This window comes from Podarcis vaucheri (assembly GCF_965113315.1).
Source record: "Podarcis vaucheri genome assembly, chromosome: 9".
Classification (NCBI taxonomy): Eukaryota; Metazoa; Chordata; class Lepidosauria; order Squamata; family Lacertidae; genus Podarcis; species Podarcis vaucheri.
Genome location: NC_138767.1, coordinates 11,804,341 through 11,831,272, shown reverse-complemented (window position 1 = coordinate 11,831,272; position 26,932 = coordinate 11,804,341). Strand labels below are relative to the sequence as shown.

The following is a 26,932-nucleotide window of genomic DNA, read 5'->3' as shown; positions in this document are numbered from 1 at the left end:
AAGGCATGGCTCTTAAAGTGGTACAAAAGTGCTTTAAATGTATAGTGTGGGAGTGATTTTAGTCTCTCTTGTATGCAGTGGTGCCCCGCAAGACGAATGCCTCGCAAAACGAAAAACTCGCTAGACGAAAGGGTTTTTTGGTTTTTGCGTTGCTTCGCTAGACAAATTTCCCTATGGGCTTGCTTCGCAAGACGAGAACGTCTTGCGAGTTTGTTCGCTTTTTTCTTAAAGCCGCTTGCAGAGGCGCAGTTGCGACGGACCGTGCTTCGCAAGACGAAAAACATCGCAAGACGAAAAGACTCGCGGAACGAATTAATTTCGTCTTGCGAGGCACCACTGTATCCTGTTTCTCTCCAAAGCTTAAGCACGCAAGTGTCTCTGTCTGTTCCTACACAAGTATCTTCTTATTCCACCCTCATTTTGGCTTTTCTAATCCAAGCCTCATTGAACCTACTGTCAGGAGTTCAGCCTACACTCAAGTAGGACCCTGGCAGAGACACATGCCTGACTGTCATGTTCTCTCCCTCGTGGTCGATCGTTCAGGAGCTTCAAAAGATTTCTTGAAAAGCGACCAATGCCAAGAGACATCGGCAAACTTAGGGATCCGCAGAGTCTTCGCAACTTGCGTAACAGACCTCAGCAACTCAGCATTTTGGCTAATCTACTTTATTTACATATAAACACACACGGAGCACTGCAACATGGCTCCCTCTCTCTCTAGCATCAGGCAGCAAAGAGAAAAAGAACAAAGGACAATAGTCCCACTTCACGGAACACAGTAACACAAACATCCTGTCTCCGTCACTTCCCATTTTGTGGAGTCAAAACATATACCATCATGTGATAGACAACAATCCCATGACTGCAATCATGGAGCAGGAATTCTAACACTCCTAACCTCCCAGGGATCCTCACTAATCTACCCTGACTGCTGATAGCATATGGCAGGCTTCCTCAACCTTGGCCCTCCAGATGTTTTTGGCCTACAACTCCCATGATCCCTAGCTAGCAGGACCAGTGGTCAGGGATGATGGGAATTGTAGTCTCAAAACATCTGGAGGGCCGAGATCAAAACATATACTGTCATGTGAAAGACAAAAATCCCATGACCACAATCATGGAGCAGGAATTCTAACACCTACCTCTGCTCAGGGTGAATTGGTTCCATGTCCTCTAGAACCACGGTGGGGGCACTGCACTGTTATCAACAGTAATAGGACTGCAAGCATTTTCTCACTCAAAAGTGAGATTTGGCATCACGTTGCAAGCAATGTAATGCATGTCACATTGCCATGCAGTCAAACTAAACTACATGACGTCAACACGAAGCCAAGACAGAGTTAAGGCAATAACAGTTTTGCTCCATTCCTCTCCGAAACTGGGGAATCATTTTGCAGGGTGCAAAAGTTTTCATGAAATGCCTGCCACACCTTTTTTAAAGCTCAGCTCCAGTTAGTCACAGTAGAGGCAACAGATAAAGTTAAGACAATGCCTTGTTTTTTCAGTATCTGGATGACAAAGTTGAACATGAAAATAAATAATAAACATTTTTTTTAAAGTTGAATAAAATGCAGAGAAGTCATGCATGATCTTACCTCTTTACACAACGTAGGCTGACAAACTACGGTGAAACACTGCACAGTCCCGTTCTGACAGACACATCTGGCACACTTGCTGGGTTTCCAATCCTCACCACCCAGGTATGTTTGACCATCGAAAGAGCAAGGCTCTAAAAGGCATTGAAGACAATTGTTTTTTTCCTAGGTTCACGGAACATTCTAGAGCAGGGCTGGTGAACCTCTGGCCTCCAGATGTTCATAAAGCCTGGCTCCCCATCAGGCCCAGGCAGCGTGCTGAACAGCCAGCAATGGTTCGGAAACATCTGGAAGGCCAAAGGATTCCTACCCCTATTCTAGAGTCCGTGAGGTTATGCTCTTTGTTTTTCAAACAGCAATCTCACAACATCAGGCATATCTGTGACACTTCCATAGTTATGTTGTCCTCTGAATCTGTCCCTTGTGGTCAAGAAGGGACGCAGAAGCACAGGAGCTGGGACCGAACGACGGGAGCTCACCCCGCCGCGGGGATTCGAACCGCCGACCATGCGATCGGCAAGTCCTAGGCGCTGAGGTTTTACCCACAGCACCACCCGCGTCCCTCTCTATCAGCACTTAAATAATAATGAATCTTTGGCCTATTAAAATGGGGGCGGGTGTTTGTTTGTTAATATGTTAGATATTTTTGTGTTTTTATATTGTAAACCACCTTCTGATCCCTTGATGAAGGGCAGTATAATAAAATAAAATAAAATAAAATAAAATAAAATAAAATAAAAAATAAAATAAAATAAAATAAAATTTGGTTTAGCAATCAAATGGATGGATAGCTGGAGCGCCAGATTTTCCTCCCCTATTTAAAAGTGGCTGTATAAATCCTGCAATAAGCAACAGCTTAATGAACAAGCTTAGATTACATTTGGCTAAGCTGCGGCGACGGCGGCAAGTCTGCTTACATTTTCAAGACAGGCAAATCCAGGGTGAATCCCCTCTCCCTTCACCACCCTTTTACTCACTCACCTCCGCTGCCGGCACACCGTGGGCAGCACTCTCCTTGCTTGGGGGGCCCCACTCCCTCGCAGGAGAGGGCAGGGCAAGCCTTGGGGGTGCAGGTGGTTTCCCCACTGGCACAAGAGCAGGTCATACATCTGGAGCCAGCCCATTCCGTACCATGCTACAGGGGGAAACAGAGCGGGGAAAACAGGTAACTGTCAATTGTTGGCAACAGAGGAAGCTGTGGGACTTTGCTGGACTATATTTTCCCGTCTCCTAATCCCATCATAAATGGGATGCCAAGGAAACCAGATCATTTGACTATAAGGCGAGCCCTGCTAGATCAAAGACCAATAGTCCATTCAGGTCAGCATCCTTTTCTCCTAGGGGCTAACCAGAAGGATATGGGAAGCAGGACATGCAGAAAACTTTCCCCATCTGTGATTCCCAGCAATTGGTATTCAGAGGCACATTGCCCACCTCCCAAAAAGCAGAGGTACTATACAGCTGGCCAGTATGGCTAGTAGGTGCTGAGGGTTTCACCCTCCACGAATTTGCTTCGTCCTGTTTTAAATCCATCCAAGCCACCATAGCATCTTCTATTCTGTACATACAGTGGTACCTCAGGTTACAGACGCTTCAGGTTACAGACTCCGCTAACCCAGAAATAGTACAGTAGTACCTCGGGTTAAGAACTTAATTTGTTCTGGAGGTCTGTTCTTAACCTGAAACTGTTCTTAACCTGAAGCACCACTTTAGCTAATGGGGCCTCCTGCCGCTACCGCGCCGCCGGAGCACGATTTCTGTTCTCATCCTGTAGCAAAGTTCTTAACCCGAGGTAATATTTCTGGGTTAGCGGAGTCTGTAACCTGAAGCGTATGTAACCCAAGGTACCACGGTACCTCGGGTTAAGAACTTTGCTTCAGGATAAGAACAGAAATCGTGCAGTAGTGGCGCAGCAGCAGCAGGAGGCCCCATTAGCTAAAGTGGTACCTCGGGTTAAGAACAGACCTCCAGAACAAATTAAGTTCTTAACCCACTGTACTTTTAAGGGTGTCCCACTTCCTCAGGCAGTATTAAAACCTCAGACACCCAGACTTAGGTTTGCTGGATTGAAGGTGTCTCTGTAATATTTGCAATGGAGGTGCACAGCTTGGCTCCTACAAGCTGGAAACCCCACTGCCCCACCTCAGATTTCCAGAGAGAGGCAATTCTGAGCGTGCAGCTCCTACCTCACTCGCTCTCAGTCTGTTTCCCAGTCTGTCATCTACCTCCCACCTCCCACCCAATATATCATCTACCTCCCATCCTGCTCAGATGGGTTTCAAACCCCTGGGTCTGATAGTCACTGTGACTCTACCACAGAAGAGAACACTGCTTTGCATAAAGTGTACATGTTCTAATGTATTAAATATATACAGTGGTACCTCGGGTTACATACGCTTCAAGTTACAGACTCCACTAATCCAGAAATAGTGCTTCAGGTTAAGAACTTTGCTTCAGGATGAGAACAGAAATCGTGCTCCGGCGGCGCGGCAGCAGCAGGAGGCCCCATTAGCTAAAGTGGTACCTCAGGTTAAGAACAGTTTCAGGTTAAGAACGGACCTCCAGAATGAATTAAGTACTTAACCCGAGGTACCACCGTAGATGCAAATTTAGAAATACCCTGATTCTGGGATGTTTCTGCTATTCCCCGGCCACTGGTTCTGATAAGGGACATTTTCCTACCCACTAAGCCAGCAGTCACTAAACTCCCTACTAAAAGTATGGCCAGCTCTGTATGGCAGGCTCGACCGGAACTCATTCCTCCTAGCCCTGGTTTGAAAATAAAGCCAGGCTCATATATTTTAATGTTTGCATTTGCTGCAATAATACTCTCGAACATACATTATAACTGGAACCATTATTGCCTTGCTTTAAAACTAAGGAGGACATTTAAATCTTTATATTCTGCCATGTTTCTCCATTTTATGCCCCCGTTTAGCCAGCTGGCAAAGAACACCCCTGAGAGACCCTTTAGATCTCAACTTTCTCTGTCGGCGAAGCAAGCAGAGGAAAAGTTATATAAGCAGCAAAGTGGGCAGAGACCAAAAGCGTAGAGCTGTAGCCGGAGAAATTGCTGTCTGAGCAGAACAGCTTCCGCTCATGCAATGGGAATTCCCATTCCTCTCCTTCCCACGACGTGCCCGCCATCATACTCCCCAAAAACTGATGTGCTCCAGAACACATTGGTGGGTGCAGGGCAGCTGCTGTGGGATAGGAATATTTTGTTTACAGAAGTCGTTCTGCCCGCACAATGACTTTCATTGAATCATAGACTTGGAAAGGATCACAAGGGGGAATCTAGTCCAACCCTCTGCAACGCAAGAATCGTTTGGCCAATAGGGGGCTTGAACCAACGTCTCTAAGATTGAGAGTCTCATGCTCAACCAACCAAGCCATCTCAACTGCAGCCTTTGTGGGATTCAGCCCATAAAAACTGTGCTTTCTGAGCCACACGAGAGGTCCATCCATGCCCAGTATTCTGGGCAATGGCTGGCAGCCAGATCCATTTAGTTTTCACAGCCACCTGCCCTCTTGGCCCGTGGATGGGGAAGCTGTGACCTAATAACATCTGGGGGTCCCAAACTCCCATCTTCCCAGACCACTGGCCATTCTGGCTGGGGCTGGTGGGGGGTGAATTCCCAGCAACGCACTGGAGGGAGACATGTTCCCCATTGCTGTGTTGCATCCATTCTCTCTGAAAAGTCCACCCTGTTGATTCTTTTTTTTTCTAATGGAAAGACAGGAAATACTAGAAAAACAACACTCTAATAATAGTCTAATCTAGAGTGGTGACTGGTCCCTGTTTATCCCTAGCAAATAAAACTTGGGAGATACACTGCCTCTGCACATAAGGATTCCATAGTTGTCAATTGACAGATTTGAAAATAAGGGGCCAGCAGCCAAAATAAGGGATTTTCCAAGCACAGGTATGTTCAACTTCTGAGCCCCTCCAAGCCAAAGGCAGAAAGCCCAGCCAGCAGCCAAACGAAGCCTCAAGCGGTGGTTCCCACAGCGCAGCAACCCAGCAAAGGGGATGCAGCAAGGAAAACCACCGTCACCTCTCTGCTAGGAAGCGCTGAGCAAAGGTGAGTCCCCAGGCAACGTGGCCGATTTGATCAGCACAAGGCATGCAAGCTCCACCACCCAGTCGTTCTTAAGACTCCTTATTGGGTGAGCAACGCAGCCAAGCAACACAGTTGGAGCCTCCCTCCTCCCTGGCCAGCTGGGAGGGAGGGAGAGGAGCTGCTTCTTTTGAAACCCGGGAAATTTAAGGGACAATAAGGGACAGCAGCGGGACACAGTGCTGGGATAAGGGAGTTTCCCGCCAAATAAGGGACGGTTGACAGCTATGGGGTTCTATTTTCTGCTAGCATGGTGAAGACTCGTTGGCAGGCCTACTAGTTGGAGCAATGGCTGCTTTCTGGAGAGGTGTCTGCTGGCAGTCCTACGCTACTCCTTGCGAGCCCCAAATTTCCAACAAATGGGAGATACTACAATGAGAAAACAAATGAAATGATTAATGGTTCTTCCTCTATACTTATGCAATAAGCCAGCTCCTGGAAACGAACATACTCATATTCTCACAGCGAAAATGCCAAGCTTGTGAAATTGACCCAGTTGGCAGCGAGAGTGCGCCAGTTATTATTATTTTTTTCCCCATTCCTCTTCTCATCTTTGGGTATCTGCCCAAAAGTTAATTTGCAGCAATAACTTTGGTTAGACCATGTGTGAAGCCGCCTAAGACTGCTCTGACCTAGTTCCCCGAATGGAAGAACTGGAGAAAAATCTAAGGCAGCCAAAGAATTGGCTGAGCGGATCAATGCAACGCTTTGTGGATATTAAGAAAGCCCAGCCATCAAGCAAACAGACTTCTCTCGGCCCGGCATACCAGACAAGCAGCTAGATCTCACTCAGATTGTGTTTCCCACATGAAGTTCTCTGAATGTCTATCTGAAGCAGCAAGGCAAGGTCCCAAGAGGGAACGAGACAAGAGTTATTTCCAAGAAGAAAAGCCAACTGCAAGTTGAAAGGGATAGACAAGAAATGCTCACCTCATGGACCCGTCCTTCATGCTCACAAAATCCCTCCGTTTGCGAAACGCACTCAGGGCAGCAAGCGTTGGCAGGTGTTTGTAGCACGTCCCCCTGAACGGGAAAAAGCCATTCAGCAAGTGTCACAAATCCATCTGTCTAGAAAAGCCCATTCCTGGTATTCCAACACACAGTCTCAACAATATAGGCCTCCTCTGTTCAGAATGGAAAGGTGCAATAATAATAATAATAATAATAATAATAATAATAATAATAATAATAATAATAATTTATTTATACCCCGCCCATCTGGCTGAGTTTCCCCAGCTACTCTGGGCGGCTCCCAATCGAGTGTTTCTAATCCTAGCATCCATGAGGGTGGTATTATTATTATTATTATTATTATTATTATTATTATTATTATTATTACTATTATTATTTTGTGGGGAGCTGTGTTCAATCTAACAAAAGAATGCAAATAGGAACTGAGCAGGGAGAGGAAGTAAGTCTCTTGTGCATTGTAGAGACCATATAAAACAGGTCCTGAAAGACCTACACTGGCTCCCAGTACGTTTCTAAGCACAATTCAAAGTGCTGGTGCTGACCTTTAAAGCCCTAAGCAGCTTCAGCCCTGTATTCTTGAAGGAGCGTCTCCACCCCCATCGTTCAGCCCAAACACTGAGGTCCAGTTCCAAGGGCCTTCTGGCACTTCCCTCACTGCGAGAAGTGAGGTTACAGGGAACCAGGCAGAGGGCCTTCTTGGTGGTGGCGCCCACCCTGTGGAACGCCCTCCCATCAGATGTCAAGGAAATAAACAACTATCGGACTGTTAGATGACATCTGAAGGCAATCCTGTTTAGGGAAGTTTTTGATGTTTGATCTTTTATCGTGTTTTTAATATTCTGTTGGGAGCTGCCCAGAGTGGCTGGTGAAACCCAGCCAGATGGGCGGGGTATAAATAATAAGTTGTTGATGATGATGATGTGGGTGCCATAGGAGGTACCACTGGGCACCTGTCACATTGGTAACCCCTGTAATAAACGAAAAGCATAGAATTGTAGAACTGGAAGGGACCACAAGGATCATCTAGTCCAATCCCTTGAAACGCAGGAACCTTTTGCCCAATGTGGGGCTCAAACCCACAACCCTAAGATTAAGAGTCTCGTGCTCTACTGACTGAGCCACACTTTCAAATAAAGAAGAGACAATAGGAATATGCCTTAAGGTAAAGGTAAAGGGACCCCTGACCATTAGGTCCAGTTGTAGCCGACTCTGGGGTTGCGGCACTCATCTCGCTTTACTGGCCGAGGGAACCGGCATAAAGCTTCTGGGTCATGTGGCCAGCATGACTAAGCCGCTTCTGGCGAACCAGAGCAGCGCACGGAAACTCTGTTTACCTTCCCGCCGGAGCAGTACCTATTTATCTACTTGCACTTTGACGTGCTTTCAAACTGCTAGGTTGGCAGGAGCAGGGACCGAGCAACAGGAGCTTACCCCGTCACGGGGATTCGAACCGCCGACCTTCTGATCGGCAAGTCCTAGGCTCTGTGGTTTAACCCACACCGCCTTAGATGGAGTTAAACGACTGGTCCATAGAGTTCAGTGCTGTCTGCACTGACTGGCAGCAGCACTCCAGGGTTACAGGCAGAAAGCCTTCCCAGCCCTATAAGGAGATGCCAGAGACTGAACTTGCCATGACCACTCCATTTCTCCACGCGGACGTCATTCCGTCGCCTTACCTTCCCAAAGTCGCAGCGAGGGTTTTTGCAAACGACGCCTTTGCACAGGACAATGTCGCCATGGCAACTGCACTCCCGGCAGGAGTCTGGCTTCCAAGCGGTGTTGTTCTGCAAACAAGTCATACAAGTCGGAATTAAAATTGCATTAAAAAGCATGAACACTGCACACAATTACGGGGCAGCAAAGAGTTCAAACAAATTAAAAAGGGCCCTTAAAAATTGCAGAGGCAAACTTGGCAAGCCAAGCCTATCTGCTACACGCCGATTAGTACCCATGGCTGTAACAAGTCCAAAGCTATTCATTCCGTACTTCCAAAACATGTAATCAAAAGGCTTGGGCCTGCGATGAAAAGCAATCAATTCCAGCTGCAAAATAATTGATCCACCTAAGACCCGGTAGCTACAATCTGATTAGAGCTTCTCTTCCATCCAGCGAAGGCTTCCGTAAACAGACTCGGGCTGGGAATTTAACAGCCTCCAAAGGAGCTTTTGACGCTCCATTCATATTAAAATTAATGTGCTAGGAAAATTACCTGGGGTGTCAAACAGCTTCTCTGTATGGGGAGAAGCAGAAAAGATCTGGAGTCCTCTGGTTGGAGAGGAGGCAGGGAATGTATGTAAGAAGAGAGGAAAGTTCCTGAGCTGGAGGAGCAAGGAAATGTAGTCTTTGGTAAAATGATTTTTTGTAGGAGCGGCTTGGGAAAATTAAGAAGCCGAGAGGAAAAAAACAGCATTTCCCCCCCTTTTCTCCTTGCACTCGATATACCCGAAAAGTGACTCCATTTTTGTGTGTGCATTTCCAACTACCCTCTCGAAATTTCGGGACAGGGTGTTGCGTGGCGATCCCCCCCCCCCCAGTTGGAATAAAGACACAGGACACCATTAGTTTAGGTTAATGGGCAAAAATTGGCCACAACTTGATTGGTTACAGGTAAGAGCAGTGGCGTAGCGTGGGGGGTGCAGGGGGGCCCGGCCGCACCGGGCGCAACATCTAGGGGTTAGGGGGTGCAAATCCACGGGTTAGGGGGCGCAAATTACTTGCCTTGCCCCGGGTGCTGACAACCCATGCTACGCCACTGGGTAAGAGCGGTATTGGCTTAGGCATTGGTCCTATCAGACTATCCGGCTTCAGCCTGTTAGCATGAAAACCGGAAAGGGTTAACACCAGCAGGGGGAGCCCTGCGATGCACATCAACTAGGAACTCCCCTGGGGTCACCGCTCGGGGGCGTGCCTTAGGCCCTCACCCCCATAGGCTTCGGACAGGGCCACGCCCCCCGGAATACTTTACTGGACTACCCTTCAATATCTGGGGGAGGTGATGGCGCTCCCCCCCCAACACATCTACATAATAATACCCCTACCAATGCCTAACCGCCGAAACCAAAGACATTGTGACGATTTGCTACGAGGTAGGCAAAAAAACAAATGGCCGGTGCCAATTCGCCAAGTGGAAATCAGCTGCGTGGTCGAAAAGGGGAGATCCCGGGGCCGCACCGGCCTTAAATGACCCAGGCCACGCCCCTGGATCCAGCCGATTTGCTGGCTCTGGGGCTGACGCGGCCCAAGGATTGCCCTGAAAGCCAGCCTTCGCACAAGTGTTCGGGGCATAAGCCCACAGCAACACCACCGCTTCCTGATGTCAGAAGTGGCTTTGTCTTAAGCCCAGTTAAAAGGGGGGTGGGCATTTTCCAGCATCTGCTCTAACTAAAGTCCTACACACCCAGACAGTTCAGATCATGTCTGCCAACAAAGACCCCCAGTCTGAGCTCTAACGTTAGACTGCAGGTATCCAACCACCAACCAACACACTGAGCGATCCAAGTGTGAACCAATGCTATGCTCTGACATTTCTGTGTCATCTTTCCATGTTCTACTTGAGCTAACTAGAAGTTTCATGCAAACTCAGCCCCGATGTGCTTTTTAAAAATGAAAAGCAGTTTCAAGAAGGGAAATCCACGCACGCACACATCATTTCTCTGCTCTAAGCAACCCTCTTTCATTTTTTGTTTTTTTTTTATTAATTTTCCAATTAAAAACATCCAATTACCGTATTTTTTGCTCTATAAGACTCACTTTTTCCCTCCTAAAAAGTAAGGGGAAATGTGTGTGCGTCTTATGGAGCGAATGCAGGTGCGCAGCTATCCCAGAAGCCAGAACAGCAGGAGGGATCACTGCTTTCACTGCGCAGCTCTTGCTGTTCTGGCTTCTGAGATTCAGAATATTTTTTTTCTTGTTTTCCTCCTCCAAAAACTAGGTGCGTCTTGTGGTCTGGTGTGTCTTATAGAGCGAAAAATACGGTAACATGCCGTATCAAATCCTAATCCAATTAAAATAAAAAAAACTAAAATAAAAAGACCAAATTATCATCCAAATTAATTAATTTATTTATTATTAATAAAAAATAAGCAACCTCTTTCAAAGCTGCATTTAAATAAATAAAAAAGTGACACTGGGGGCACTTGCGCACATTTGCGATTTTCAGGTGGGATTCAGCCACAAGCCAGCAAATTCACAATATGGAACAGAAGATAATTTGGAGCTCTTGCACAACAACCCTGCTTTCTTCCACCACCCTGTAAAAACACGTCAGATAACATTTGCTTGATGCAAAATTGTCTAACACTCCAGAAAACAAATCAGAATGAATGCTCAGTAAACAGGTCGTTTGGAAGCAACCTGGGAATCAGTTATATGGATTTGCATGTAGTTAGCTTCATGGAAGGCAAATATATCAAGCTCAGTGCTCAGGCATTTTTGCTACTGCCCCATCAGTTTCCTCCAATGCAGTGTCCACTTCATAGCGTAGCCTTGTAGAGCTGGAAGGGACCGCAGATGTCATCTAGTCCAACCCTCTGCAGTGCAGGAATCTTTTGCCCAACGTGGTGCTCGAACCCAGAACTCTGAGATTTAAAACCTCACTTAAAGAGGGAGATGTTGACAGATTAGAGAACTGGGCCAAAACAAACAAGATGAATTTTAACAGGGAGAAATGTAAAGTATTGCACTTGGGCAAAAAAAATGAGAGGCACAAATACAAGATGGGTGACACCTGGCTTGAGAGCAGGACATGTGAAAAGGATCTAGGAGTCTTGGTTGACCACAAACTTGACATGAGCCAACAGTGTGACGTGGCAGCTAAAAAAGCCAATGCAATTCTGGGCTGCATCAATAGGAGTATAGCATCTAGATCAAGGGAAGTAATAGTGCCACTGTATTCTGCTCTGGTCAGACCTCACCTGGAGTACTGTGTCCAGTTCTGGGCACCACAATTCAAGAAGGACACTGACAAACTGGAACGTGTCCAGAGGAGGGCAACCAAAATGGTCAAAGGCCTGGAAACGATGCCTTATGAGGAACGGCTAAGGGAGCTGGGCATGTTTAGCCTGGAGAAGAGGAGGTTAAGGGGTGATATGATAGCCATGTTCAAATATATAAAAGGATGTCACATAGAGGAGGGAGAAAGGTTGTTTTCTGCTGCTCCAGAGAAGCGGACACGGAGCAATGGATCCAAACTACAAGAAAGAAGATTCCACCTAAACATTAGGAAGAACTTCCTGACAGTAAGAGCTGTTCAACAGTGGAATTTGCTGCCAAGGAGTGTGGTGGAGTCTCCTACTTTGGAGGTCTTTAAGCGGAGGCTTGACAACCATATGTCAGGAGTGCTCTGATGGTGTTTTCTGCTTGGCAGGGGGTTGGACTCGATGGCCCTTGTGGTCTCTTCCAACTCTATGATTCTATGATTCTGTGATTCTATGATTCTATGATTCTATGATTCTATGATTCTATGATCTAGTCCAACCCTCTGCAGTGCACGAATCTTTTGCCCAACGTGGTGCTCGAACCCAGAACGCTTGAGATTTACAACCTCACTTCCAGAGGGAGATGTTTCCCTGTGTTAAACACCACCCTTTCAGTCACACTGATATGCAGCTATAAGATCGGAGACTTCATTCCTTCTCAGTGAAACAGTACATGAAACCGAGTCCTCTCTAATAAAGCTGATGAGAATATTAAAGCTAAGTACTGCCACAGATCGGTGCAAATTTACAGCCCTGGAGCTCAGGAAATAAATGATACGGGAGAGGGGCCGTCATTTTTGCTCTGATAACATAAGTGACCCAACGTGCAGCGGCAGGAGCAGTAACAGGGGTACCCTGAGGAAACTGTCTTCCTGGGGCTGATTTACTATACAGCTGCAGAATCAATTGAGGCCAAGTTATATGGGTGTCAAGCTCTGCCTAACTCTCACGCTGTATTTAATCCATTCCTGTGCCTTAAAAAAAAAAGGAGGGGTGGTGGTGGGATAAAGCTGTTCCGTGTCAGACACGAGGCTTTTTCCAAAGATACCTGGAGCACACATATCTGCCCCCTTTGGAAGAATGATGCTCTGGTTTTGCACCAGGATTAATGGCCTTACCTGGCTGCTCATTGCCATAGCTGTCAACTTACAGATTTGAAAATAAGGGACCAGCAGCCTTGAAAATACGGGACCAGCAGCCAAAATAAGGGACCTGCAGCCTCAACTGTTCCAGGCACTCCAGTCTTCCTGTCCTCCTGCAGTCTGGTCAAACTCATGCTGGTAGCTTTGAGAACACTGTCCAACCAACTTTGTAGCCAGAGGTTCAACTGAATAGAATCTGAATCACACGCACCACAAGGCCTATGCAGCCTCAAGATGGCTCCCCGGTCTGGCTTTGCACTGCAAAGTTTGCAGCAGCACATGCAACAAAATGGCGTCCAGCATTCGAAAAACCCCTCAGCTTGCATTAACTAGCCACACACAAGGCATGCAAGCTCCACCCCCCAGTCGTTCTTAGACTTCTTATTGGGTGAGCAACACAGCCAAGCAACACAGTTGGAGCCTCCCTCCTCCCTGGCCGGCAGGGAGGGGGAGAGAGGAGCTGCTTCCTTTGAAATTTAAGGGACATCATTTAAGGGACATGCATCAATAAGGGACAGCAGCGGGACATGGCACTGGAATAAGGGACTGTCCCTTCAAATAAGGGACACTTGACAGCTATGCTCATTGCATTCCTGTCCTTGCTCATTCCAGCAGTAAAGGGGTGGGCAGGGTGTCAACACAAGCAACAAGGGAGCTGAAGAAAGGCGCAAGGAGATATCAGAAGTTGTTACGAAGACTCTTGCAGCCTGCTGCAGAGGGGCGATTGCACTGTCTGTAAAGAAGGTGACTGCTTTTTGTAGCGGATGGGAATCTTGGGCCTCCAGCGCCCAGGTTCTGTTAGGGCACCAGTAGCAGTGGTGGGGCAGAACTTCAGAGGTGTCCTCCCAACACCAGCGTTCGCTAAAGCTTGTCTAGATGGGCCAAGTCAGGGTTGTGTGTGCACTATCTCAAGACATGGTCCATGTCTTGAGTTAGCGCACACACCGTATCTGAACATTCTGGGGTATGTGGCGTTCATACGGAGCCCCCAGTCGTCTCACGGACTATTGACCCGTACACCACTAATCCGCTGCCACCAACCAGGTCCTCCCTGGTAAAATTACTTCAGTCTCAGTCAGCTTCTCAATTAATAAATAAGAGTGTATTTTATTTCAGACACAAACAAAACATTTACAGCATTCCAAACATTGTTGCTCTTCACTTTCTTAGTCTTATTTTCCTCTCTCTATCTCTTCTACCTTCCCCCACACTCAAGAACCCACTGCCCTAACTGTCTCTCTATTACCAACTGCCTTTCCCAACCAGCCAACTCATGAAATCCAACCAACTACCCACCAACAACTCCCAACGAACTCCTCCAGAACTCCTCCAGACCCACTGACTCCACCCCCCCAGGTCCTGTCTGTGCAACCTATTTAACTATTTCCCCTCCAGCACTCTCTCATATATGTTAACGTCACATGGTAAAGGTGCCAGGTGCCCTGGGTTGCCATAGCAACGTCAGCAAAGTCAAGCGTATGACTTGCTGAGCCATTTGCCCTCCCATTGGCTCAGGAATGTGTAATGGTCTCTAGAGCCAACTTGCTTACATTAAGCCCTGTTGCAAATCCTGATGCTGCTCCAATTTCTGTCAAGGTCTGACACACAATCTATGAGAGTCAGGGGAAGAGGTTGTGGGTTAGCATGTTGATAGCGTTAGCAAATCTCTCTGTACATATGCATCTTTACTTCAAGACCAGAAGAACTGAAGTGTCTTGTGTCTGGAGACAATGCTAGGTCTCCAGACCTAGCAGAAGTGTCTTGTGTCTGGAGACAATGCTAGGATACTTGCAGACCACGCAAAACTAGGTGGACCCCTAAGTAAGTAATATGATTACTTAACACAAAATAGTTCATCCTTAAGTCAGGGGTAGAGAACCTTCTTTCTGCTCAGGGCCACATACCATGAGGCATAATCTATTAGAAGAGAAGAAGAAGAGTTTGGATTTGATATCCCGCCTTTCACTCCCCTTCAGGAGTCTCAAAGCGGCTAACATTCTCCTTTCCCTTCCTCCCCCAGGGAAGGGGGTGAAGTCAAAGCTGGCGACGGGCAGAGTTTTCTAGAGTAACTCATTGGAAACAAAGCAAGGCTTGCTTCAGTTTTCACCACGGGTACCTCAGCTTCGAATTCCCAATCCTACTCAAGAGTAAGCCCCACTAGGTTTGATGCAGTAACTCTTAAATAAATACAGAGAAGGCTTTCTTAATTGGAAAGCAACTCCCACTAGGGCTGGGCGATATATCGACATACAGTATTGTCCAAAACCAGTTTGAAGTCCATGTTGTGATACTGATTTTTTGCCCTGGCGATAACTTGCAAATCATGATGTTTGTGCATGTGCTATGCAAAAATCACAATATAGGGAAAACCATGAAGCCAGCCAATGTTCCTCTCAATTCCTGCAGCCCCTGTTAACTCTCTCCCCAGTCTCTTGCAGGGGGCAGCAAATCACAAGAGCAAGCACCAGTAAAAATTGTAATGCAGAGAAAACCGTGAAACCAGCCAATGCCTCTACATAGCTCCCTCCATCCTTATTTCAAACATCGTGATATTTGCAGTGTTTAGCTGGTGATATATCGTAATGTTGAAAACCAGATATCACTCAGCTCTAACTCCCATTGACTCCGACCATTTGCCATGTTGGCTGAAGCTGATGGGTGTCTAACAACATCTGGAAAGTTGCTGATGAGCCACAACTTACAGTCAAGGTGTCCCTATGCCAGTCAAGGTGTCCCTATGTTGGATGTATCTGTTGCAATGATCCTCAAGCTAGATGGTTACTAACTCCCAGTCCCAACTGCAAATCTAGACACCTTAGTAGAGAAGGGATTGGCCTAGATTGTTGTGGTGGCCTCCACATGACTAACCAAGGTGGACATCTGATGCATGCAACAGCTGCTTTCTCTTCCAACTTATCCTATGTTTCATGGGGCTGTATGAAAGCATTCATGCAGTGCCTAAAATGTAACTAGAGGCCAGCTCCTGGGATATGCTGGAATATGAACGCTGGGCATCTGTTTGATGGTATCTCTTTCACGGCATAGTGGAGGTGGGAGGAGAGGCACTGGTCAATAGTTGACGCAAATGGCGGGGGGGGAGTTCATTCCTGATTTGTTGGTCAGCATCTGTGGGTACAGCTGAATGATTTGCACAAGGCAGGTGTGACCCCTGTGTCTGTCCATTTTGGGTCACCACCGTCATAAAGGGAAAGCGGTGGAAGTCATCATCGCAAATCACTCTTGTGCATTAACTTGGAGGACTGCTTCTGATTACCACCATCAATGGGGACCAGGGCCGTTGCTCGGCAAAAGAGCATCTGCCTAGAAGATGCCAAGGGTTCAAGGTTCAATCTTTGGCATTTCCAAATAAGAACATATGAGCATACAGCAGTGGAGGCATAGCATAGCTGGCAGTCACCAATAGCCCTTTCCTCCATGAATTTGTATTATGAACACTGGGAGAGACCATCATCTGAACCCTAGAGATCTACTGCCAGTCAATGCAAACACCACTAAGCTGGAAAGATGCAATGGTAGTGTCAGGATTTTATAAAAAACAACCACCACCATTTAAGGTGCAGCAAATTAAGAGCAGTTAAAACATTTAAAACCATTTTGTCACTTGCTGCAGGTAGCTGCTCAGGCCTCTAAACTGTAGTGGTGAGTGCAGGCCCCGGCCCCTAGGCCAGATGGAATTGGCAGGAGAGGGAGCGGCCCACCCAGCGCTCACCAGAGCAGCAGCAGCAGCAGCGCTGGCGGCCGTGTTAGAGCCATCTGGAGCTATTTGTTTGTTTTTGCAATAAGTCCTCCTTTTTAATTACCTACGCTTATTGTGTTATCAAGCTGGGAACCTGGACTCCTGACAGGTAGCTTCCTATGTTCTTCCTCCATAGCAGATATCCCTTGTGGCTTTTACAGATTTCCAGTTTCCAGCACATAGACAATCATGCTTATGGTGAACATGTTCACACGTAGGTGACTGTGTCTTGTTTTTAATCTTCATATAGCACTTAGACAGCATCTTAAGAAGCAGAGACATCACCTTGCCAACAAAGGTACATACAGTTAAAGCTATGGTTTTCCCAGTAGTGATGTATGGAAGTGAGAGCTGGACCATAAAGATGGCTGATCGCCGAAGAATTGATGCTTTTGAATTATGGTGCTGGAGGAGACTCTTGAGAGTCCCATGGACTGCAAGAAGATCAAACCTATCCATTCTGAAGGAAATCAGCCCTGAGTGCTCACTGGAAGGACAGATCCTGAAACTGAGGCTCCAAGACTTTGGCCACCTCATAGGAAGAGAAGACTCCCTGGAAAAGATCCTGATGTTGGAAAAGATGGAGGGCACAAGGAGAAGGGGACGACAGAGGACGAGCTGGTTGGACAGTGTTCTCGAAGATGCCAGCATGAGTTTGACCAAACTGCAGGAGGCAGTGGAAGACAGGAGTGCCTGGCGTGCTCTGGTCCATGGGGTCACAAAGAGTCAGACACGACTAAACAACTAAACAACAACAACAAAACACTTTGTAGATTTTCATTGCTTCAACAACAAAGATGTTCAGGCTGTTGGCATATGTAGAATTCAGAGTCTACCAATGCAAGAACTCACAAAATAGCTCCCCCCAACCAAGTCGATGTACTCTTCATCCTACACATGCCATCAACAGGGACACAAATACCTCCATGTACTCCATGTTGCATCTAGAAGCAGCGTTCTTTACCCTCCGGCATTTGACAAAGTCTCCCTTTGCCATACATTATTAAGTTCAGCCAACTAAAACGTTTGGCTTTTTAGTCATTTGGAAGCAGATCAAGGGAGAGTAGCTAAAGCAGGTGCCAGAAATAGAGAATCAGCACATCCACACAGCAATTTTCCACTCTTGTGGTTCGGCATAATCCAGGAGTACGCGAACCGTTCCTAACAAGAGGTCAGCTACCTTTTTTCTCTCTCCAGAGCAGGTCATTTTGTGCCAAATGTTACACCGCCATTTCTGCTTTTACTATATTGAAACAGCGTTTGAATCTTTTATGCAAGCCGCCCAGAGAAGCAGCAGTACTGTGATACTTATATGTGTGTGTAATATTTCCTGGTAAAAAAATCAGGTCCATTGGACAAACCACTCTTAGCTCTGGTTCCTTCACATCAATGACCTCTTTCATAGTGAGAGTGGTCACTGTGATGCGTGGGGAAGGGTTAGGAATCGTAGAGTTGGATGGGACCCAGAGGATCATCTAGTCCAGGCATGTCCAACTGTTTGATCATGATCCACCAGTCAATCACGGGGCGTCCCTGGTCATTTGTATGATTGCACACCCAAAAAAAACCCCTCAACTTTGGCTCCCCCAAAAATGCTCAACAAGTTTTGCTCAATCCAATGGGTAGATCACTGCAAGTTTTTTTTAATAGTGTGAGTAGATCACAGTCTCTTGGGAGTTGGACATGCCTGACCCAGTCCACCCTCTGCAATGCAGGAATATGCAGCTGTTCCATTCGGGGATGGATCCTGCAATACATACAATATCAGTGAATATTGTATTGGGTCACCTGTGCACCATAAAAATCATAGTCAGGAAAAGAATTATGAGATCTCTTCCACATCATAAAACAGAACACACAATGAAAACATTATCAATTAACTTTGCATCGGGCCTCCTGCACACTGCCTAGAGACGACTGCAGTTAAGCAACATGGTAGCACAGTTGGTAGAACAGGAGGTTCTTAATCTCATGGTCATGCGTTCTAGCCCCACGCTGAGTGAAAGTTTCCTGCATTGCAGAGGGTTGATTCTCATCTTCCCTTCCAACACTCTTTTTCTATGAAATTATTTAAATAAATAAATAATGTTGCAATCCTTATGATGCAATCAACTGCCAACAATAATATAACCACCAGCTGTTCCGTGGCAAATGGATAGGCCCAATGGCACAAAAAGCCCTAGGGCTAAAACTTCTGAAGTGATACAGCTCTTGTCAGACTTGAGGAATCTTCTTCCCTCCCCCCCCCCCCACAATGGCACCAAGTGGGAGGGAGGGAACAAGAAAGCTCTTACTTATTATTTATTCAGTCATCGCAACAAAAGACAAAGAATTCCTCTCACTGAGCTCCCTCCCTTTCCCTCTCTAGCAACAGCGCCTGCTTCTACGGCGTCTGTCCATGGACAATTGTCTCTGTGCTCTTTGTTCTAGCACCCTTAACAAATGCCGCATTGGGGGAGAAGGGGGGTCAGGTATGCTATCCAGTGACGTGTCAGCTAGCCGCTCTGTCTCCCCTCCTCCTTCTCCTAACACAGCATAACTCAGCTGTTTGTCTGTCTCTGAGCTGCTATCTTCCTCCAAGCCCTATTGTAATTCGAGACTGCCTTCCTCCTCTCTGGCAGCTACAGGAGAAAGACGGGGGAGACCTCCACCATTCCTCCTCCTCTTCAGTAATAATAATAATTTTATTATTTATACCCCACCCAACTGGCTGGGTTTCCCCAGCCACTCTGGGCGGCTCCCAACAGAACACTAAAAACAGAATAAAACTTCAACAATTAAAAACTTCCCCAAACAAAGCTGCCTTCAGATGTCTTCTAAAATTCAGATAGTTGTTTACTTCCATGACATCTGATGGGAGGGCGTTCCACAGGGCGGGTGCCACTACCAAGAAGGCCCTCTGCCTGATTCCCTGTAAACTCAATTCTCGCAGTGAGGGAAACGCCAGAAGACCCTTGGCACTGGACCTCAGTGTCCGGGCTGAACAATGGGGGCAGAGACAATCCCTGACACCTATGCATGACATAGCTGTCAACCATCCCTTATTTGGCGGTAAACTCCCTTATCCCAGTGCTGTGTCCCGCTGCTGTCCCTTATTGATGATGTCCCTTAAATTTCCCGGGTTTCAAAGGAAGCAGCTCCTCTCCCTCCCTCCCTGCTGGTCAGGGAGGAGGGAGGCTCCAACTGTGTTGCTTGGCTGCTTTGCTCACCCAATAAGGGGTCTAAGAAAGACTGGGGGGTGGAGCTTGCATGCCTTGTGCCGATCAAATCGGCCGCATTGCCTGGGGACTCGCATTTGCTCAGCGCTTCCCAGCAGAGAGGTGACAGTGGTTTTCCTTACTGCTTCCCCTTTGCCGGGTTTCTGCTGTGGGAACCACCGCTTGAGACTTTGTTTGGCTGCTGGCTGGGCTTTCTGCTTTTGGCTCGGAGGGGCTCAGAAGTTGAACATACCTGTGCTTGGAAAATCCCTTATTTTGGCTGCTGATCCATTATTTTCGAGGCTGCTGGTCCCTTATTTTCAAATCTATAAGTTGACAGCTATGATGCATGACAATCTAGCATCTAGGCAGCTCTGTGGTGCAGTCGAAGCAACTGGAGACCACTCCCCATCCACCAGCTTAGGTACCTTCCCTCGATGTAATGCACACATGCAACCAGGAACTACACCATGTGGAAACTTCCTCTGCTCCTCCCTTTTCAATCCTCTCCTGGTTCTGGGAGACAGTGGTCCAGGAGAGAGAGGAAACCCAGCCCTTTCAGTTGCCTGACCCGCCTTTTCTTCCTCTACGTCTAACCCCTCTTGTGCTCCACCCTCCAGCCCTGAAGCATCTCCTGACTCTTGCCTCTTGGCTAGTACAGGTCCCCACAAATCACTGGACCCCTTTCCCGAGCCAGATTCTGACCCCCTTCCCTCGGTGCACACTCCTGGCAGTCCCTTGCCAGCTGTCGCCTTAGTGCCCAGCTTGTGTGTTTCCTGGAAGCACCTGATTGACCGCTGCGGAGTGACAGGATGCACGGCTGCTAGATGCACGCTTGGTCCAATGCAGCTATTCTCGAGCTATTCCGCGGCCATTTGCAGTCACCAAATTCATCCCTCCTGGGCAAAGCTGCCTTTCTGTCACACCTCTTGCAAGGACAGGCTGCCGTTGGTTGGCACCAGCTTTTTCCGCATCGCTGAGCCTGCTCTGGCCGCCGGCCATGATTGGCATGTGACAGTGGCATCTTCACTCCAGGGAATGGAGACAATGCAGCGCACGAAAGCAAGGGGGGAAATTAGCTGCCAGTTTTGCTGGGAATGACATATTGACAAAGTACTTAGCCTGTGTTATCCACTTCAGCATTCAATGGCACGCACAGAGAGAGAGAGAGAGAGAGAGAGAACGAGAGAGGCGGTTTCATCCTCTTTCACAGTGCAAGAGTCCACAATTGGATTCACTTCAAGTGCGGCATTCCGTCAGAGAGTATCGGAGAAATCCAGTATCGGATGTCTCCAGATGAAGGATACTGGACTTGCTTTGTGAGAAAAGCTTGAGGCAGAGAACGCAGAGCAATTATAACTTCTGGTACAATTACCAGAAGCCTTCCCTTGCTCTCTGCCAAGCGAGGAGACTTGGCAGCTTAATAATATGGCTTTCCATTTTTTGCACTTCCACTCCAATTAGCTGACAATACCAGGCAATTGGCAGGATCAACCAAAGTCCCTAAGGGACCCTGAGAACCGCAGAAAGGGGATTATAGAGATACAGAACTGCTGGAACAGGAGAGAATTAAGGGCCGCCTGCTAGCGAGCGAAGGAGGGAGTTTTACACCCTTTGCGCCAGGATCGGAGGCGCTGGTGTGATGTCCTCTCCCCAGGAAAGGGTGGCCAGCCTGCTGCAAAGAAGATGGAGCGGTTGGGTACATGATGTGATTGCACTGCAGTGCTGGGAACTCAGAGTTCATCCACATGCTTTCTGGGCACAGGGCAAACGAAGTGGATACACCCTCGTCCCAGGAAGGATGGCCACTTAGAAATGTACCACCAAACAGGCGGGAAAGGCAAAAGATAAGGCATATTGATCAGCATAACATGTGGAAATGCTAGTTTATATGAAAAGATGTATATTTAGGAGCAACTGCTGTGATTTCAAGAGGAATAAGTTGTTGGGAAAATGTCTGGGAAGGCCACCACCTTCCCAAGACACTGGGCGGTCTCTCCGGTGGTCACCCTCTGGCTGTAAATCTTCCTCAGTCCAGAGAGACCGGTGATAAGTGACCCCTCCCTCCTGGGAGGAGCCCGCTCGTCTTCTGGCATCTCACTGCAGAAGAAAGAGACAATCGTAGTTCTAAAACTACTTTATTTACAGTCTATATACAAAGAATCCATCAGCATGCCTGTGCTCTCTCAGCAGAAGTACAGAACAACAGCTCACACAGAAGTGAAAATAACTTCTCCAGCAGTACTCCAACAGTACTGAGACTTCCTGTCTCACGCTCTCAGACACTCACGTGATATAAACAATAAAGTGCTACTTGCTGAGCAGCATGGTGAGATAAAAATCCTAACATAGGTAAGGTAAAGGACCCCATGACAGTTGAGTCCAGTCAAAGGCGACTATGGGGTTGCGGTGCTCATCTTGCTTTCAGGCCAAGGGAGCCAGCGTTTGTCCACCGACAGCTTTCCGGGTCATGTGGCCAGCAGGACTAAACTGCTTCTGGCATGACAGAACACCGTGACGGAAACCAGAGCAGTGAACGGAAATGCCGTTTACCTTCCCGCTGGAGCAGTACCTATTTATCTACTTGCACTAGTATGCTTTCAAACTTCTAGGTTGGCAGGAGCTGGGACAGAGCAACGGGAGCTCACTCAGTTGCGGGGATTCGAACCGCTGATGTTCCAATCGGCAAGCCCAAGAGGCTCAGTGCTTTAGACCACAGCCAGGAATACAATGCATCTCACCACAGTGAGGAAAATTGTAGGGCAGCGCCAAAAAAGGGAAATGAATAGAATAGAATAGAATAGAATAGAATAGAATAGAATAGAATAGAATAGAATAGAATAGAATAGAATAGAATTAGAAGGGACCACGAGGGTCATCGAGTCCAACCCCCAATAATACGGAAATATTTTGCCCCTTGTAGGGCTCGGACATTTTTCACCAAAAAGAGGAAGGCAGAGATCTGCATAAAATTTGCATATGCCAACTCTGGGCGGTTTCCAACAAAATATTAAAATACTGTAATGCATCAAACATTAAAAGTTTCCCTAAACAGGGCTGCCTTCAGTGGGGGAGGAAGGGAAGGGAGAATGTTAGCCGCTTTGAGACTCCTGAAGGGGAGTGATAAAGCGGGATATCAAATCCAAACTCTTCTCTTCTTCTTCTTCTTCAGGTGTCTTCTAAAAGTCTGGTAGTTGTTGTTCTCTTTGACATCTGGTGGGAGGGCGTTCCACAGGGCGGGCGCCACTACCGAGAAGGCCCTCTGCCTGGTTCCCTGTAACTTGGCTTCTCGCAGTGAGGGAACCGCCAGAAGGCCTGCGGCGCTGGACCTGTGTCCGGGCAGAACGATGGGGGTGGAGATGCTCCTTCAGATATACTGGACCAAAGCCGTTTAGGGCTTTAAAGGTCAGCACCAACACTTTGAATTGTGCTTGGAAATGTACTGGGAGCCAATGTAGGTCTTTCAAGGTGGGAATGGCTGTAGCTCAGTGATAGCGCATCTAGTTTGCATGCAGAAGGTCCCAGGTTCGAGTCCCCGGCTTCTCCAGATAGGGCTCCTACCTGAAACTTTGGAGTGCTACTGCTAGTGAGAGTAGGCCATACGGAGCTATGTGAACCCATTGCCCTGGGCCTCTCAGTTCTGTCGGAAACTGAAATGTCTTGGCAGCCATTCAGAAGGAAGAGGAGGGGAGAAGATGCAGAGGGAAGGCTGTAAGACTGGTACCCAGGGAGGTTCTCCCCTTGTGACTCTAGATGTCAGATTGGGGAGAGCAGATCTGCCAGCTTTCCTCATCACCCCTCCTGCTGAGCCTCATTCAGGTAGGGGGGAGACTTAGAATCATAGAATCATAGAATCATAGAGTTGGAAGAGACCACAAGGGCCATCGAGTCCAACCCCCTGCCAAGCAGGAAACACCATCAGAGCACTCCTGACATATGGTTGTCAAGCCTCTGCTTAAAGACCTCCAAAGTAGGAGACTCCACCACACTCCTTGGCAGCAAATTCCACTGTCGAACAGCTCTTACTGTCAGGAAGTTCTTCCGAATGTTTAGGTGGAATCTTCTTTCTTGGACTTTCTCTGGACTTGGTCCAGCCAGCAGGAGATGTTGAGCAGGAAATGATGTCAACGGAGCTGGAGTCAGAGAAGGGCTGTCTTTAGCATATGCAAAGATCCACCCAGCGCCCCCAAATTTAGTTTAGCCGCTCCCAGATTTTTTAGGGGGGCCAACTCAAAGTTGCTGAGCTTTTTTCAGGGGGGGAGCCAAAGTTGTTGACCTTTTTTGGGGAGGAAAATCACTCACCTGTAACGACGCAGCAGGAATAACTGCTTTTGTTTCCCGCCTCCGCGGGAATATTTGAGGCTACGGAGTAACAGAGGGACAGAGATGGGGGGAAGGGTGTTTTCACTGCCACCAATCAAGAGGGACTGGTATACAGTAGGTATACATTTGGGGCCCCCCAGAATTCGGCACCCAGGTGCACCGCACCCTTGCACCCCCCAGGTAAAGACGGCCCTGAGTCAGAGACCCAGGACACAGTGTTGCCACCAAAATCCAGGTGACACTGAATCGCGGAAAACGGGATGGAAACTATGCCAATATCCTCAAATTGCATCATTCATACAGGTCACAAAATTTTATTTTTTCTTGGCACAGAATTCCAATGGCAGAATATATTTATCTTTAGCAGGCAATATACACAGCCCTGCTGTGCAAAGATAGTCTTATTACCAACTTCTTGTTTTTTCCAAGGGTGAAGACTTCGCTTCATCACTGGAGCAAATGACGTTTTCAGAAAAAGAATGCTCATTAGCATTTTTCTTTGCTTATCGCCCAAATGCCTAAATGTTCCTTCAAAAAAAATGTGGAGGTCTTCTGCCAAACATACATGGATCAGAGCTTTAGTGCAAATGCTGAACGAAGCCATTATGGCTAATGCTGCAGATTTGGAAAATAGGAGCATGCTGAGTGTTTTCATACAAAATGCTTATGCATATTCCATCTGAGAAATAATTAGAAAGCTTTTCCCCTTTTCTCTGAGGTGTGTGTATATGTGTATATATATCATTTACGTTTGATCTCTTCTATAATGAGTAATAACAATTTTTATGTTGCGTTATTACTACACAGTAAAATCAAGGGCTTAACTTGGACATAAAATCTCAACTAAGGGTAGAAAAGGGAAAGATAAGCATTTGGAGATTCTCCTCCCCCCATTCATTTGCCAGATCCTACTTGGTTACCATATTTTTTGTTCCATAAGACGCACTTTTTTCCTCCTAAAAAGTAAGGGGAAATGTCTGTGCGCCTTATGGAGCAAATGTGTGGTCCCTGGAGCTGAATTGCCCAGGGGCAAAAAGCAGGTTGTGCTTTTTTTTTTTTTTTTTTTTTTTTAGAAAGAGGGAAGGGGGTGTTGAAACAAAGCCGCTGAGCAGCTGATCGGCAAGTGATCGGGAGGGAGATAAGGGACACTATTGATAAAGGAGGCTGCCTGGGAGGGGGAATGTAAAATCCCATGGATCCTCAGGATTTTTGCATTGGGTCACCCCAAATTCACCATCCGATCACATAGCATGTCCATGGCTATAGCCTGCCCCAAAAAATCACGCATCAACTGTTTTGTGGGGCCGCAATGGCACAAAAACGTGGTTACAAAGTGTCAGGGAACTGACATCGGAGCGAGAGGTGAAGGGGAGGCTCCCAGATGATGTGGGCGAAGGACCCAGCAGCAGGGGGAGAAACAGCTCAGTAGAGGGGGAAGCCAATCAGCGCAACACCGGGGATAAAGGGAGGCAGACGGGGGAAGTGGAGAGAGGGCTCAGGGACTCTTCACTGGACATCAGTGAGGAGAGCCCAGGTCCTCCGCTACCCACGCCTTCCCTGCGCAGAAGACTACCGCGCAGTGAGAGGAGGAGGAGACTGGGTGTCAAACAACATTTATGTTGGAAGAGGTTCAAGAAACGCCCACTGATGGATTCTGCCAGTGATTGAGGCAGCCACCATGAGAAGGGGCTGCGCAGTCAGAAAGTTTTAACAAGGCAAATTAACTGAGAAAGGCACCAGTTTACGCACGAGTAACTCATACTCATTACACAAAGCATGGATCCACATGGATCCTCAGGATTTTTGCATTGGGCTACCCCAAACTCACCCTCAAATCAGATGTCTGTGGCCACAGCATGAACCACAAAAATGATACACCCACTGTTTCCTTCAGAATCCCCCCCCCCTGTTTTCCTCCTCTAAAAACTAGGTGCGTCTTATGGTCAGGTGCGTCTCATGGAACAAAAAATACGGTAAGTCAGAATATCGGCCTCCTTTTGTTTTATAATCTGAGAGCCAGCAAGGTGGAGAGGTCAGACACAGAACACCAAATGTAACTTTATACAGCCCAAATCAATCTCCAGTTAGCCACCCTTCAACAACGGCTCCCTTTTATTTTTATTTGCGATTTTTATTTTAATCTGGAGGCTGTGTGAGTTTTTGTCTGATCAGCTACTCTGGGTGCATAAAGTGACAGGCCGGGGTTTTGTACTAAGGGAGATGAATTGTAGGTGAGTTGAACAATGGATTGCTGTTTAAATATGGTTTTTTATTTCATTACAGTGTTGCCTCGCAAGACGAAAAGAATCCGTTCCGTGATTCTCTTCGTCTAGCGGTTTTTTCGTCTTCTGAAGCAAGCCCATTGACGGATTAGAGGATTAGCACTATTAGCGGCTTTTAGCAGCTTATCTCCTGATCGGATCAGCTGATAAGCGGCTTAGCGGCTTAGAAAAAGGGGGGAGGAAAAAAACCCACAGGAACTCGCAAGACATTTTCGTCTTGCGAAGCAAGCCCATAGGACATTCGTTTTGCGAAGCACCTCCAAAACGGAAAACTCTTTCGTCTAATGAGTTTTCCGTCTTGCGAGGCATTCGTCTTGCGGGGCACCACTGTATTACTATATTGTTGTGAGTAGGTTTCTGTTTTGTACGCCGCGTTGAGGTTCTTTCGACTGTAAAGTGAATAAGAAATTTTCTAACTTTTCTGCTGGAAGGGTTGTGAGACTAAAGTGGCTTTTTTTTTTTCCTATCTCTGGTGGGAATGCCCAGAGGTTGCTTTATTCTAAAATGAAATTTATTAGAGGTTACCAAAGATTATTACAGCACATATTTGAATTTCTCCCCTCAATA

The 26,932-nt window shown here is 47.2% G+C and overlaps 1 protein-coding gene across 2 annotated transcripts in view; it reads right to left on the bottom strand.

Moving 5' to 3' along the window:
* Positions 1–26,932, bottom strand: part of FRAS1 (Fraser extracellular matrix complex subunit 1) — a 374,578-nt gene that overhangs the window by 222,696 nt on the left and 124,950 nt on the right. For both annotated transcript variants that reach the window (XM_082236229.1, XM_082236230.1), the window contains exons 3-6: positions 8,365–8,472; positions 6,647–6,739; positions 2,577–2,730; positions 1,596–1,729 (exon numbers count right to left, since the gene is read on the bottom strand). In XM_082236229.1, coding sequence (XP_082092355.1) covers positions 1,596–1,729; positions 2,577–2,730; positions 6,647–6,739; positions 8,365–8,472 — 489 coding nt within the window. The remainder of the gene's footprint in view (positions 1–1,595; positions 1,730–2,576; positions 2,731–6,646; positions 6,740–8,364; positions 8,473–26,932) is intronic.